Source organism: Thunnus thynnus, chromosome 7, assembly GCF_963924715.1.
Source record: "Thunnus thynnus chromosome 7, fThuThy2.1, whole genome shotgun sequence".
NCBI lineage: Eukaryota > Metazoa > Chordata > Actinopteri > Scombriformes > Scombridae > Thunnus > Thunnus thynnus.
Window position 1 is genome coordinate 26,127,843 of NC_089523.1, and position 14,053 is coordinate 26,141,895.

A 14,053-nucleotide genomic window follows, 5' to 3' on the forward strand; every position below is an offset into this window, starting at 1 on the left:
GTGCAGCACGTTGCCCTGAGGAGCAATCAATAGAGAATGTCTTTTCTATTTATTCCAACTGAATATGAATGCCCTGATGGCCACCTTTCAAATATTACCTGTTTATTTTTTAGAGGAAAAATCTCCCTGGTTGAAATTTTTGTCATAACTTTGACCATTTAATTTAACTTAAGGTCACACTGTATGATCTACAAATACAGGTATATCCATTATTTCTGCACCCTGTGCACCCTTGTGGCAAAGCACTTACTGTTTTTGGCTGTTGATAAAGGTACTGACCCACAGAGCCGGTTCCTTTGGTAAGTCTACACTCAAAAGCATTTTAGAGGCACAATCCATGAATCAGATGCTATTCTCATCAAAATAGAAAATTCAGGAGTTGAACCATGTTAACACCTCCAAAGTGACTGACAGTTGTTTTATCACACAGACTTACTCTAGACAACAACTAAACCTAAGCTAACAATGTGTTATGATGTTTAAATCAGTAATAATATAGCAGTAAAACAGGCATATAGATTTTGGCAATGCTGATTTTTTATCCATAGTTAATTTACTGTACATGACATTTACAGTCTCAGAAAATCTGATTGAGTCTTTAATAATAACACTGTTTTTGACTCAGTACATTATTGAACTCACTTGCCACTAGAGGGCAGAGAGAGCCCTCCCTCTCTGCCAAAATCTTAATGAGTCTCTCGCCAACAGAGAGTTGGTGAGAGACTGTCTGTCTTGCAGCAGCGCCATATTTGAGACCTGGAAAAGTCACAGACTCTTTCCCATTAGGGAATACATTCCCTAAGAGGCTCCCTGATCCATGAATTAAAGGGAGGCTGTTTGAGAAGCATATAAACTTCCTACCAAGATGTTTAGTGTGGGTTAGAAAATCTGGGCCAAATGTTTGTTAATGATGTTTGCTATTGCCAAAGAGTCCTCTGACCCAGTTCCTGGCATGTTGATTACTGCTTTCACTTTCCTTAAGTATGCAGTGACTCCCACTTTCTTGTGTCAGCACTTGGGGTTTATGTCTTTAATCAGGGAATAATAAATAATATAAACCGCAATACACTTACAGGAAAAAATTATCTGGAATCTCAGTGGTGGATTTTAGATCAGGCTTCTGGTATACCAGCTTCCAGCAGTAGCAGTTTGCTGCACCACAATTTCATATTAATTGGAGGATGTTTATATTACGTAAAATATCACTTGTATTATTAAACAGTACTGACATTATGATGAATCATCATTCTGTTAGATGAGAAGTGTTTTCATTAATAAGCAAGATAATAGTTTCAAATCCCACATCTTGGCAAGTAAACATCCAACATCAGGTTGCAAACTCTCTGATAGTGATTGTGTAACAATTTAAATCAAATCTAATCCCACAAGTTTTAACTGGCTTTGTTAATGCTGTTCTGTGCTAAATGCTTTCTTCAGCAGAATTAAATTCATTTACGTGAGGTCATAACATACAGCACCTCGCATACATCGAAGAGATACATGTAAAGTATTTAACGGTGAAATCAATGCGTTTTCAAAACTTACCGTCGTGCATTATACATGGCTGGTTTGGTTTGACTTCACAGGAGGTCGTCAGTCTTTGCTGTGGATGTTGTTGAAGAACTCATTTGACATTGCAGTCCAGCTCTCTGTCAATTAGATGTAGTATGTGTCGGCCAGGTTTCGACCGTGCTTCTAAAAATGAACACTGATGCAATAGTCAAGCTTGCAGCAGAAATTCAAAGTCATTAGATAAGGTCTTGAACTAATTAGGCCTGCCAGTCTTTCAGTAGTGATACAACTCAGCTACAATATAGCTAGACTGACAAATTGAACCAAACTGAACAGACCTGAAAATTTTATCTGACATTATTCCATGATAATGGTTACTTTTCCCACTTCAAGCAGGACATTAATAAGTTTTCACTACATGTATACAACTGAAACTGTGATACACTAATTCAAAGTGGACTGAAGATTTCAGTTTAGCATTAGCTTCCATACCTAATTCTACACAGTAATTGCTTTTATGTATTGTTTATGAACCATTAATCTTCTTCTGACTTTCATTAACTGTTCTTGTTCTAATGTAATAAATGTATGATGCCGAACTCTATAGTGTATACAACACATTTGATGTATAATGTGATGTTGCCATCTCCTGGCAGTGAATGTGAAGTATATGGTGCATGATATTCACAGCTGTTAGAATTTATAGGGTATTATGCATTAAAAAAACAAGTTTGAATAACTTTCTTTGTGTTTGGATTGTCTCCACTCTGCAGGGATCTGTTATCTATGTTTGCTACCTGTGGAGGGGTGATGAGGCGTGGAGGTTATAGGTTCTGTTTATGCCTGTCTATAGGGGTGTTTAGTAAACTCAATGAGATCAGCGACACCCCATCACCTGACAAAAATGAGCAAGAGTTTGTCAGTTTGTGTGCTGGTGCTTATTAGAGCTTTCAGCCAGGGGGATGTGTGTGTGGTACTTGTTGTGTATGTCAGTTTTTGTGTAGAGTGCTGTGGGGGTTAGGGGGTTAAAAATCATCCTTAAGTCTCATAGCTAAAACTCACATTTATCATGAAGCATGAAAAGCACCTTGTTACAACAGTTAACTCTAACAGATGACAGCTGACTTTGGTGACTTGGGGCTAATGGAAAGATTAAGTCAATTAAAGCTTGGCAGGGGGACTTGGAAATATTTGAGACATTCCCCAGAATATTGGAACAATAGGCACCCACGCAGACGCTGTCACTCTGTGGCAGTAAATGTCATTATATCAGTGTAAATCACACAAAATGGGCTTGGTACTTTTTTATAAGAAATAAATCTTGATAATAACATGAGAATGATAAGAGTGAAACACAGTCAAAGAGAAGACATTATTGTCCCTACATGTGCAGTGTGTGCAACTTTTTCACGAGCATCTAGTGAAAGCATTCTGTTCCATCTAGATAGTATTGTTGCTGACTTGGTCCTCACCTTTAGATCAAACTGAGTAGAAAGATAATGCATCCAGCACAGCACAAAGTGGAAACCAAAAGGGTTGAGGAGGACAAATTGCAGAGAGGAATGACAAAAATGCATAGCCACAACATAGAAGACTACAATCCTTTCATTTAATTGAATGATTTAGGGAGTATTGACCTTCATATTAACCAGAATTAAATGGTTCTTACTGCTACATTTTTGTTCACTATTGCAGCTACTTCCATTAAAAAAAGAAATAATTTTCCTCATGTGCACAGGGGTCACATGCTACAAAATTTGCACTTCTGTTTTTTAATAATCACATCTGAGATCTCATTGTCAAATTGTTCTGCTGATGATGTGACAACTTCCAGATATCACACAGTGACTCCCACCAGGTAAATTCTCATTTCTCTTTCTTTTTGCACAGTATAAATGAGTTCATCACGCAGGGTGGGCATACATGTTAAGTGCCTCTCAGCTTTAAAACTCAACAGGAGAAGGAAGGCCTGCGGGGTATCTCGCAGCAATCCGATTAAATGATGTAACCTTTGGCCTGCGGGCGACCACGACTCCACAGGAAGCTCAAGATTTTGAGTTTTAATAACATATAAAAGTCTGTAGTCAAAGACACAATTTTCAGTTAGGGATGAATGGTGGAATGTCTGCTGGTTGGCCTTTATTTGTGTCCTTAACTGCCACCACACCAGTCAGGTTAGTTAGAATGTAATGAAAGCAGTTCTGACAATGCCCTGTTGCACATACAATTGCTTTTATGCTGTTAAAGGCATTTGGGCACAGCATTACACTTCATGCTTCATTAAAATCTTTCTGTAACATGGTGTACTTACAAAAGTGAAACAACATCAAGTAATTAATTGCTCTCACAGACAGAAACCTTGATCTGGTACCAGCATAGAATGATGGCAGCACTGGATGAAGTGAAAACAATACATTTACTGGCATTAATTTAAATAGTTTTTTTGCTCTTTGTTATTTTTAAACGCATGGGAAACCACCATCTGTTCTAGACAACACACCTACATCTTTAGTATCATCAAAACTATAAAAAAAAAACATTCTATGAACTCAGCATTTTAAATTATTTTAAAATAACATGTTAATGATAGATTCCAGATTTCATACCATGGCCAGTTCATGCCTACTATGTATTGTTATTATACAAAAGATTATCAAATGTGCCACAGAAACATGGCAGTAGCATGATAAAATGTGAAAGAAAGAGTCAATCCTTAGTTTGAATATGTTGGACTGAAGGTAGACAGAAAGGCTTTGCAGAGTGACCTAATTTAATTACATTTTACAGCTAGATGTCTGCATAACAGAAGCTGAACAACAGATCAGCGACAGCAGCTGTGAACTCAAGTATACTGTATTTTTCCTTTTATCATCCTGATTTGGCTTGATGTCACATACCTCCCATGTTTTAAGGTTTCAGTTTTGTGCAAATTCTTTAACCTGCCATCCCAGATAATCTACCCATAGCTCACTGTTATCAAATTAATTACATGCATTTGATCTGAAGCCTCTTGAAGTAATACTTGCCTCATGCTGTATTTTCACTGTGTTGGGAAGATATTAAAATCAACATTTATCAATAGATTATCACTTAACTATGACAAATGCATGTACAGTATAAACTATTGTACCACTTTGGACAAACATTATGAAAGCTGTTCTTGTTATTTGTGTTACAACAGTCAATTAACTTTTGACTTTCTGAATTTTGAATTCTGGTTCACTCCTAAACAAGCTTCATACTCTGTAATGGAAACAGCTTTTAAAAAGCAGAATTATATTAACCAGTGATGAATATTATTCTGCTTAAATGTCATTACATCAGTTGCACACACGCGCACGCACACACACACACAAATGTTTGTGTCCCCATTCTTCTCTTCTTTTATAGATTATCTTTGGATTTCATCTATTTTTGTCTCCTCTGCTTTCCGCAAAGCAGTTTGCTTTGAATCTATTTGTTAAAAGCAAGCTGTAAATAAACCTAACTTTTTTTTTTGTTTGGTAAGCAGTATGATTGCTTTGGCCATATGTTACAGTCTTAATACATGAATCCATGAACACCTGGGGAATTTGAGAGCACAAATAAAGAATATGATTAAAGTTGACTGGTTCTGCTGCCTTTTTTGTTCCGTAGTATCCCAAGAGTAACATAAGCTGGGGAAGATGGATTTGGCTGCCGGTTGGCTGGGCATTGTGTTTCTATAGGTTACACAATTAACTTTTATAGGGGACGACTTCAGAGTAGCTGCTGCCACCATTCCAGCCTCAACCATCAAAAGAATTGTCACTGACACAGACCTAATGAACTAAAATAGCCTTAATGAGATCAGTGAGCCCAGGGCTGTATTGTCTCTAGGGAATAACCACCAACAAAAATAGTCCTGATAAGCCCAAGCAATTGCTAGATTGGGATCACTTTAGCAACAGCAAGACAAACACTGGGGTGATGCCAAAGGGGACAATTATCAAGAGTATTTCTAGGGAAAGAGAGAGACTGCTAGAAATAGATAGTATTAGTAGATAGTAATTGTACTAATTAAGACAAGATTGGTTTTGTGTATATTAATTGGAAATTATATCAAATACTGTACAATACATCACAAAATATATTTGATTTATTTCTTGAATCTAAATTATGTCTAATACTTATATTTTTATTCTATTTTTCAACTATTATTTTTTGATTTAACCAGGGCAGTATGCATTAAAGGTGTTTTCCACCCATAGTCCATAAAAGAGTACATATAAATTAAATGAGAAACAAGGTATTAGCATGTACAGCAACACTAATTTAAACATGTTAATATTAATAAAGACCTTGTACAAATGTACAAATAAAATAATGATAGTACGGGTTTGTTTGGTGGCAAACTTGGTCTCAGACTGAACACACAGATGGTCCATCCTGCAGCACCTCATTTTCCCTGTATAAGGTTGACTTGATGATGTCACTTCTCAGAGCTCAAGGCGACTTACATGATGTATATCTCTGTTAACACAGTTATAATAACAATGGTGTCACTGACAGCAGGGAATGCAAGCCTTCCAGTGTTTGTCCTGCCGGTGTGTGTACAGTGACGACAAGGCAGGGCATTAAGATGAGAGCAAATTGAAAGTTAGCCCCACCGTAAACAACACGCAAAACAGGATAGAGGATAGATTATGAATGCATCTAACGTAAATATGTTTTTATTGTTTTCTTCTAGGCAGTCGGTATCTTTGGACTGCTGGTAGAAGCCTACAGCTGTCATCACAGTCACCACAAAGCAAAACAAACTGAGTTTCTGGATGCTAAAAGACACAAAGAATAACTAGATGAGCTCCGGAAAAAAACAGCTTTGAATGTTTTGGCTTTCAGCAGTGAAAAAAATTTAAATGGATGAGCAACCTAAAGTCATCTGTCATTATTTTGATAAACATTTATAAGTGGTATCTAAAAGTGAGGTGAACTGCAATATTTCAGCCCAACCCCCCCTCAGCTTGTGTATCTTTGTACCCACAATAAATCACCTGCACACCAGGAGTGCGATTGGGATCTTCACTTCCTTTATAGACCGACAGTTCTATCTTCTAAGGAGGACCGGTCATTTACAATAAATTTGATGTAAATATGATATGACAGGATATCATCAAACTTCCCTTCGTCTCAAAAATAAGACTGAAGGTTTGGATATGATCCAATTCCCTCTCTGCCATTGCTGCTGTCAGAAAGTTCTATTCATCTACTTTTTCATTTTCTCTTGTAACTAGGAGCTGTCAAGGCCTGGGGGCTTTGCCTTGCAGTTTGCTTGGCTATATTTATAATTGGACCCTGTCAACAGTGTCCACTGCATCTCAACTGCGCAGTTTGTTATGGCAGCTACTGTGTACTGATTTCAACACATGCCAGCTGAGAGATGGTTTGTGTGTCATTAATGCGCAACTATAGGTAGGTGCAGACACAATGGTTGCACCCAGGAGTTTGTGGATGGAATGAAAATCATCTAAAAGGGATCAAAGAGGACTCAGTACAGTCAAAGTCAAATTCTTCCAGGCAATAAAAAGCTCTATGCTACACATTAACAGGGGAGCACAGATAAGTGTGTACATCTAATATCTACAAAGGCTAGAATAGATCAAACATACAGAACAGCTGTGTCTGTAGCAATGTACAGTACAATAAATGCCATAGTTGTGTTAGAAGAATCATTTCTTCCCAATTTACTGACATTTATATGAATGTGAAAGTAGTAAAAACACCATATAAAAGCCTGTTTTTGGTAGACAATATTAAATTTTACATGACTCCCTCTCCATGTTCAACACACTCAAACTCGCCCATACACACTATCTATTCTAAAAGATCTGTGATTCTTGTCTGGATGTGCAACAGTGCTTGTCGTGCCAAAATCAAGCCAGCTTTTAATATAATTGAGTCATTTTGACCTGCCCTGCTGTGCTGCACAGTGTCTGTGGGTGTCCTCTTAATCAACACTGGTTCTACAGATGAGTGGTGCAGAGAGACACCGGATCATGACTGGGCTTGTTAAGACTCAGAGGAGAATGCTCTCCTGGGGGAAGTGTCTGCCACCTGGAGGACCTGTGTGATGAGAGAGCAGCATCGCAGGAAATACGACAATGTCTCTGCATGACTCAACTAAATAGAACTTTTGACTCATGATTTAAGAGTGGATCATGGGCTATTTTGCAGGGTGAAATCTGTTGAGAGGAGTAGCTGTGCTGTGGCCACATGGACTGCCTGCATTGCATGACCGTCAGATCCCTGCAGTGCTTCCTCGCCATCAGCTCTGGTGGTTATGCATTGCCTCAAACATTAAAAAGCAGCTACAGTGATTTTACTCCATTATGAGTCCATTGCCAAACAATACACAGCATTGTATGGTGGTGCTGCACATGCAATGCAGAACCTGTTGACATAAGAATCTCATGATAGACCTGATTTTCATTTGGAAAAAAAGATGCCTGGTTGAAAATGTGCAAAACATCACCATCAGCGCAAACCACGAGAGGGAGACAAAGCTTTGCTCCTGTCAGACTATCAGTCAAGACTGCTTTATACAGTTGTACTTCCGATTGCTTTTCCTCGTTATTAATAACAGTCTGAAGAGAGAAAATACCTCTGATGTGAGAATAAATGTATATATTTAAAACCACATAGAGAGATTGTGCGCTTTATGCGTCTCAAATGAAATCATTCGAATATATATTGAATTTCTGCTTATACTGCAGGCTTTAAATCATACCTTATGCCAAAACACCACCATATTCACCTCTTTTTTCTTACCTTATCCAACCTGATGAGCCCACGCGGTATCGTTTTGTCTCCCATGAATGACACAAACCATGTCCATTCAAATCCTGACAAACGCATTCCAGCGGAGATATCAACCAATCGGCTTAGAGGAGGGCGTAACTCCTTTTACTCCATCAAAGCAGGAGTATGAAGTTCAGGTTATCAGTGTACAGCTGCTGTGAGAGAATGGTGCACCTTAGTGCCAATAGGTGCGTGATATTATCCAACTCTGATTTACATTCTTGCAACTTTAACCGCTGTATTTAGTTTATCAGGGTGTAGCCTATGCGCAAAGTTCAACGCGTCTCCTCTGCGGGTGTACACTACAAATGGCTTGGATTATTCCCTCGCATCTGCACGGGACCGGCGCTGCTTTGATTCTGCTTGCGGTGATTCTGACAGGTGATGCAGTTGCGCAGGTTTTTGACAGCTATGGATTATCATACGCCTTGAGGTCCGAGCTGTCAGAGGACACGATATTGGTTGCCAATAATGGGATCCGCGTGCCTTTCGGGAGATCAGTCTTCATTGATCCCATCAACGATTTGGTTATCCAAGTTCAGCCCGGTGATAGATGCAGCATAACAGTCCTGGACAATGATCCCTTGTCTCAAAGGCCCGGACACCTGTCTCCGAAAAAGTTTCCGTGTGAATTCGGCCCCAACGACGTGAAGTATTCTCACTTTGGCTCCAGGAGTCCACCGAGGGACAGAGTGAAATTACAACTCAGGTATGACACCCAAACGGATACCATTATAATACCTTTTATGATGGAGGTGGAAGTCATTTTCACACAGTTGGAAGTGCTGACCAAAAACATGCCTCTCACCGTTGAGAAAGTGCTCGGCATAAGTAACCCCATCGATAGAAGAATTTTAGAATTCACCTATGACAGAAGCGCACAACAATGCAAAATCGCCCCTCTCTCCAGTGGCAGCGTGCTGCCCAGGTATGGAAAACTTGTGGATGACGGCAGCCTTGGAACAATGGTGGATTGTGATGAATTCATTAAACTGAACATCCGTTATCAGCACACTTTTGCTTTGAAGTCACCAAACAGAGATTACATTCCAATGCTTGTGGAGTTACATGATAAAGAGGGTAATTTGCTAAAGCAGGAATTCTTCCAAATTTTGGTGAGGATTAAAGATGGAGAGGAAAACACAGCTCCTAAACCGAGCTTTGTGGCAATGATGATGATGGAAGTGGACCAGTTTGTAATGACAGCTATAACCACTGATATGCTGGCTGCAGAGGATGTTGAGTCTAATCCTGACGAATTAATTTTCAACATCACATCTCCCCTGTCCTATGAGGAAGGCTACATAGTGAGCACAGATGATAGGAATTTACCAATAACCTCATTTTACCAAGGAGACCTCAAAGACTTGAAAATCGCCTACAAACCCCCTGCTGTGGATTCAGACACTGAGCGGATTTTCCAGATTGAGTTTGAGGTTGTAGACACAGAGGGGGCTGTGTCAGACCCTTTTGCTTTCATGATTGTTGTTAAGCCTATGAACACATTGGCTCCTGTGGTGACTAAAAACACTGGACAGTTACTGTATGAGGGACAGTCCAGACCTCTGTCCAGTTCACAAAATCTGGAAATCAGTGACGAAGATAATTTAGACAAAGTCAAAATAACTGTAATTGATGGACTGAGGCATGGAGACTTAACTGTTCTGGGCTCCAGGAGGAAATTTTTCACCCCTGCTGACCTCAATGCTGGAGTTGTCATTTATCAACATGATGGCAGTGACACATACAGTGATAATATTATTTTCAGAATGACAGATGGCGCAAATGAGGTGGAGTTTCTGTTTCCAATCACTGTTGTTCCAACTGATGATGAGCCTCCTATAATCAATGCCAACACTGGTTTAATTATATTCAAAAACCAAATGATGCCAATCTCCTCACTCATGCTTAGCGCAGCAGACATCGACTCAGAGGATTCTACAATAAAATTCACAATAGAGCCCCCCTATTCCACAATTGGGCAAGTGCTGCTGCGTCAGTCCGAGGCCCCAGAGGACCCGTCAACCTGGAAGTTTAATACGGAGGATGAAATGTATGAGAAAGTAGTGACTGAATGGCTGCAGCAGGACATAACTGATGGTAAACTGTTTTACAAACACATTGGGCCCCACAGCACCAGCACGGTCATGGATCAATTTGTGTTTAGAGTTCAGGATGACAATGACCCACCAAACCAATCAGGCGAGAGCTCGTTCATCATCAAAATTCTCCCAGTTGACGACCTCCCACCTGAACTGTATCCCGGCACAACTCTGCAAATAACTGTGCATGAGTATCAGCTTACTCACTTCCGAAAGAAATTCCTCCGTTACACTGACCTCGACTCAGAGGATCGGGATCTCAAATACACAATCATCCAGCCACCGACGGACACAGATGAGAACAGCCCTGTTGTATTGGGAGCTCTGGTATTAACTGAAAAGCCAAACACTGAAGTCACAACTTTCACTCAGGCACAAATTAACCATCATAAAATAGCTTACAAACCTCCTGATCTCGAGCTTGGAATTACCACTCATGTTTTGCAGTTTAGATACACTGTGGAAGATGTTTCTGGAAATAGTGTAGATGGGGTTTTCACTATATTTTTAAAGCCTGTGGACAACAAGCCACCTCAAATAACCAACTCTGGGTTTACTGTGTTTGAACGTGGCACACATGTCATCACAAGTTCCGAGCTGGACACCTCTGACACAGACACAGACAGCAAACTGATATCCTTTACTATTACTCAGCCTCCTCTGCATGGCCAGATGCAGTTTACATTCACTGACATGACAAAAGGAGACACTTTCAGCCTAGAGGATATTGGAAATGGTAGAATTTCCTACATCCATAATGGAGATGAATCGACAGTCGATTCAATTCAAATAGATGTCAGTGATGGTGTCCACGTTGTCCCAATTATTATAAAGATTAGTGTGAAGCCTATTGATGATGAGACTCCAACTATCAGTCTCCCGGCTGGCACAATTGGCTCCTTTATAGATGTACTGGAAAATGGGGCAACAGAAATTACAAGTAATGTCATTCAGGGAAGAGATGAAGACACAGACGACCTTCGTTTGACCTTCATTGTGGAGGACCCGCCATCATTTGGTGAAATCCTCGTGAAAGGTGTCCCATCTGGCACGTTCACCCAAGCTGATATCATCAACGGCCTTGTGGTCTATGCTCATACTAGCGGGGAGATAGGCTTGACAACAAAGGAGGACTTTTTCAATCTCACTCTGACGGACATGTCTGATGAGTGGACTGTTGGAGGCAATAAGATCACAGGTGTCAGAGTGCATGTAACTATTCTTCCCTTGGACAGCCAAGCTCCAGAGGTCTTTGTGGGGCCACAGTTCACTGTTGCTGAAGGAGGGAAAAATGTCATTCAAATTCTCTATATAAGCGCTGATGATGTCGACACCCCCAATGATGACCTCCTTTGTACAATCATTGTACAGCCAACTTCAGGATATGTAGAAAACATCTCTCCAGCCCCAGGCTCAGAGAAATCCAGGTCCGGGACAGCTATTAGTGCTTTCACCATCAAGGACATCAGACAGAATCACATTTACTATGTTCAAAGCATTCACAAAGGAGTTGAGCCAGTGGAGGACAGGTTTACATTCAGATGCTCTGATGGCATCAATTTCTCTGAAAGGCATTTTTTCCCTATCTCCATAATCCCCTCTAATGATGAAAAGCCTGAGATTTACATGAGAGAGTTTGTAGTTATGGAGGGCATGAACATAGTTATCGACACCCCCATTCTGAATGGTGCTGATGCAGATCTCCCCTCTGATCAGCTCACATTTATTATCACCAAACCCCCCAAGCATGGATTTATTCTGAATCAGCTCACTACCGGTACTGTCCCTGTCTCTAACTTCACCTTGGATCAGATCAAGGAGGCCTCGAGCATTGTGTATGAGCATGATGACTCGGAAACCACAGAGGACAGCTTTGATATTGTACTTACAGATGGAAAGTTCAGTGTGGAGAAAACAGTAATAGTTATGATTATTCCCGTGGATGACGAAACCCCGAGGATGGCAATCAATGATGGCCTTGAAATTGAGATAGGTGACGTGAAAGTCATAAACAGCAACGTTTTAAAAGCTACTGATCTGGACTCTGAGGATAGCACGTTAACTTACATCATTCGCTATGGGCCTGGTCAGGGGTATTTGCAGAAAACAATGCCTTCTGGGACATTGCAAAACATCACTGTCGGGATGAACTTCACACAGAACGAAGTGGACCAGGGTTTGATTGTGTACATTCATAATGGGCAAGAAGGCATTCGTGACCTCATCAAATTTGATGTGACAGATGGTATTAACCCTTTGATTGACAGATACTTCTATGTCACAGTGGGTGGCATAGACATGGTTTTCCCAGATGTAATCAGTAAAGGGGTATCCCTTAAAGAGGGTGGCAGGGTTTCTCTGACAACAGACCTGCTCAGTACCAGCGACCTTAACAGCCCAGATGAACACTTGGTTTTTACAATCACCCGAGCTCCAATGAGAGGACATCTTGAGTGCACAGACACACCTGGGATGCCCATCTCATCCTTCACACAGCTCCAGCTGGCCGGCAACAAAATCTACTACATCCACACTGCTGACGATGAAGTGAAAATGGATAGCTTTGAATTTGAAGTGACTGATGGCTACAACCCTGTGTTCCGCACTTTCCGCATCTCCATCACTGATGTAGACAATAAAAAGCCTGTGGTGACAGTACACGGCCTGGTGGTGACAGAGGGAGAAAACAAACTCATCACGCCTTTTGAGCTAACAGTGGAGGACAGAGACACTGTTGACCGCCTCTTGAAATTCACAGTCACTCAAGTCCCAGTTCATGGTCGCCTGCTCTTCAACAACACCCGGCCTGTCACCTCCTTCACAAAGCAGGACCTGAATGAGAACATGATCAGCTACAAGCATGATGGCACAGAGAGTGCTGAGGACAGTTTCTCCTTCACTGTCACTGATGGCACTCACACAGACTTTTATGTCTTCCCTGATACAGCATTTGGGACTCGAAAACCCCAAATGATGAAGATTACTGTCCTCCCAGTGGATAATGGAGTACCGCAGATTGTGGTGAACAAGGGTGCCCCAACATTGCGGGTTCTAGAGACTGGTCACCTTGGGTTTGTGATCACCAGTAAGACTCTTAAAGCAGAGGACAGAGACAGCATTCAGGATTCTGTGACCTTTAGGATTAGCGTTGCCCCAGAGCATGGCTACCTGATCAACCTCGGCAAAGGAAATGCCACTATCACCACCTTCACACAGGGTAAGAGAGCAGCATTTCAATCAGCTTTTTAATATTGTGACATTCTCTTAGACTTGTAATCTACTGCATAGGTATTTTAACCCACACTCTTTTACATTTACCCACTCTGCTAAATGTACTCTTCTCTGCTGCCAGAAAAATGTTGACTTCAAATATCAAAGTTTTTGTTTCAACTCAAGAGACTGCCTGTTTACAGAGACGAAGTATGCCAGTGCCTCAGGCTGACCAGATCTCACTAGAGGAGTGCATTTTTCAAACAGTACCTAATGTATCTCACTCTGGGAGAGAACCAATGGTGATTTGTACATTACCAGAGTAATATTTTGCAACAGAAGACAAGGGAATTACAGACATAATGATAGATAATGTGAACATGTAAAGATGTTAAAGGGAGAGTGCATGGTAG

General features: G+C 40.7%; 1 protein-coding gene across 1 annotated transcript in view; it reads left to right on the forward strand.

Annotated features, from left to right (window-relative positions):
• Window positions 1-8,343: 8,343 nt before the first annotated feature.
• Window positions 8,344-14,053, forward strand: part of frem2b (FRAS1 related extracellular matrix 2b) — a 61,187-nt gene continuing 55,477 nt past the window's right edge. Inside the window, exon 1 of the mRNA XM_067595194.1 lies at window positions 8,344-13,647. Within this exon, the coding sequence (XP_067451295.1) occupies window positions 8,637-13,647 (5,011 nt within the window). The 5' untranslated portion in view covers window positions 8,344-8,636. The remainder of the gene's footprint in view (window positions 13,648-14,053) is intronic.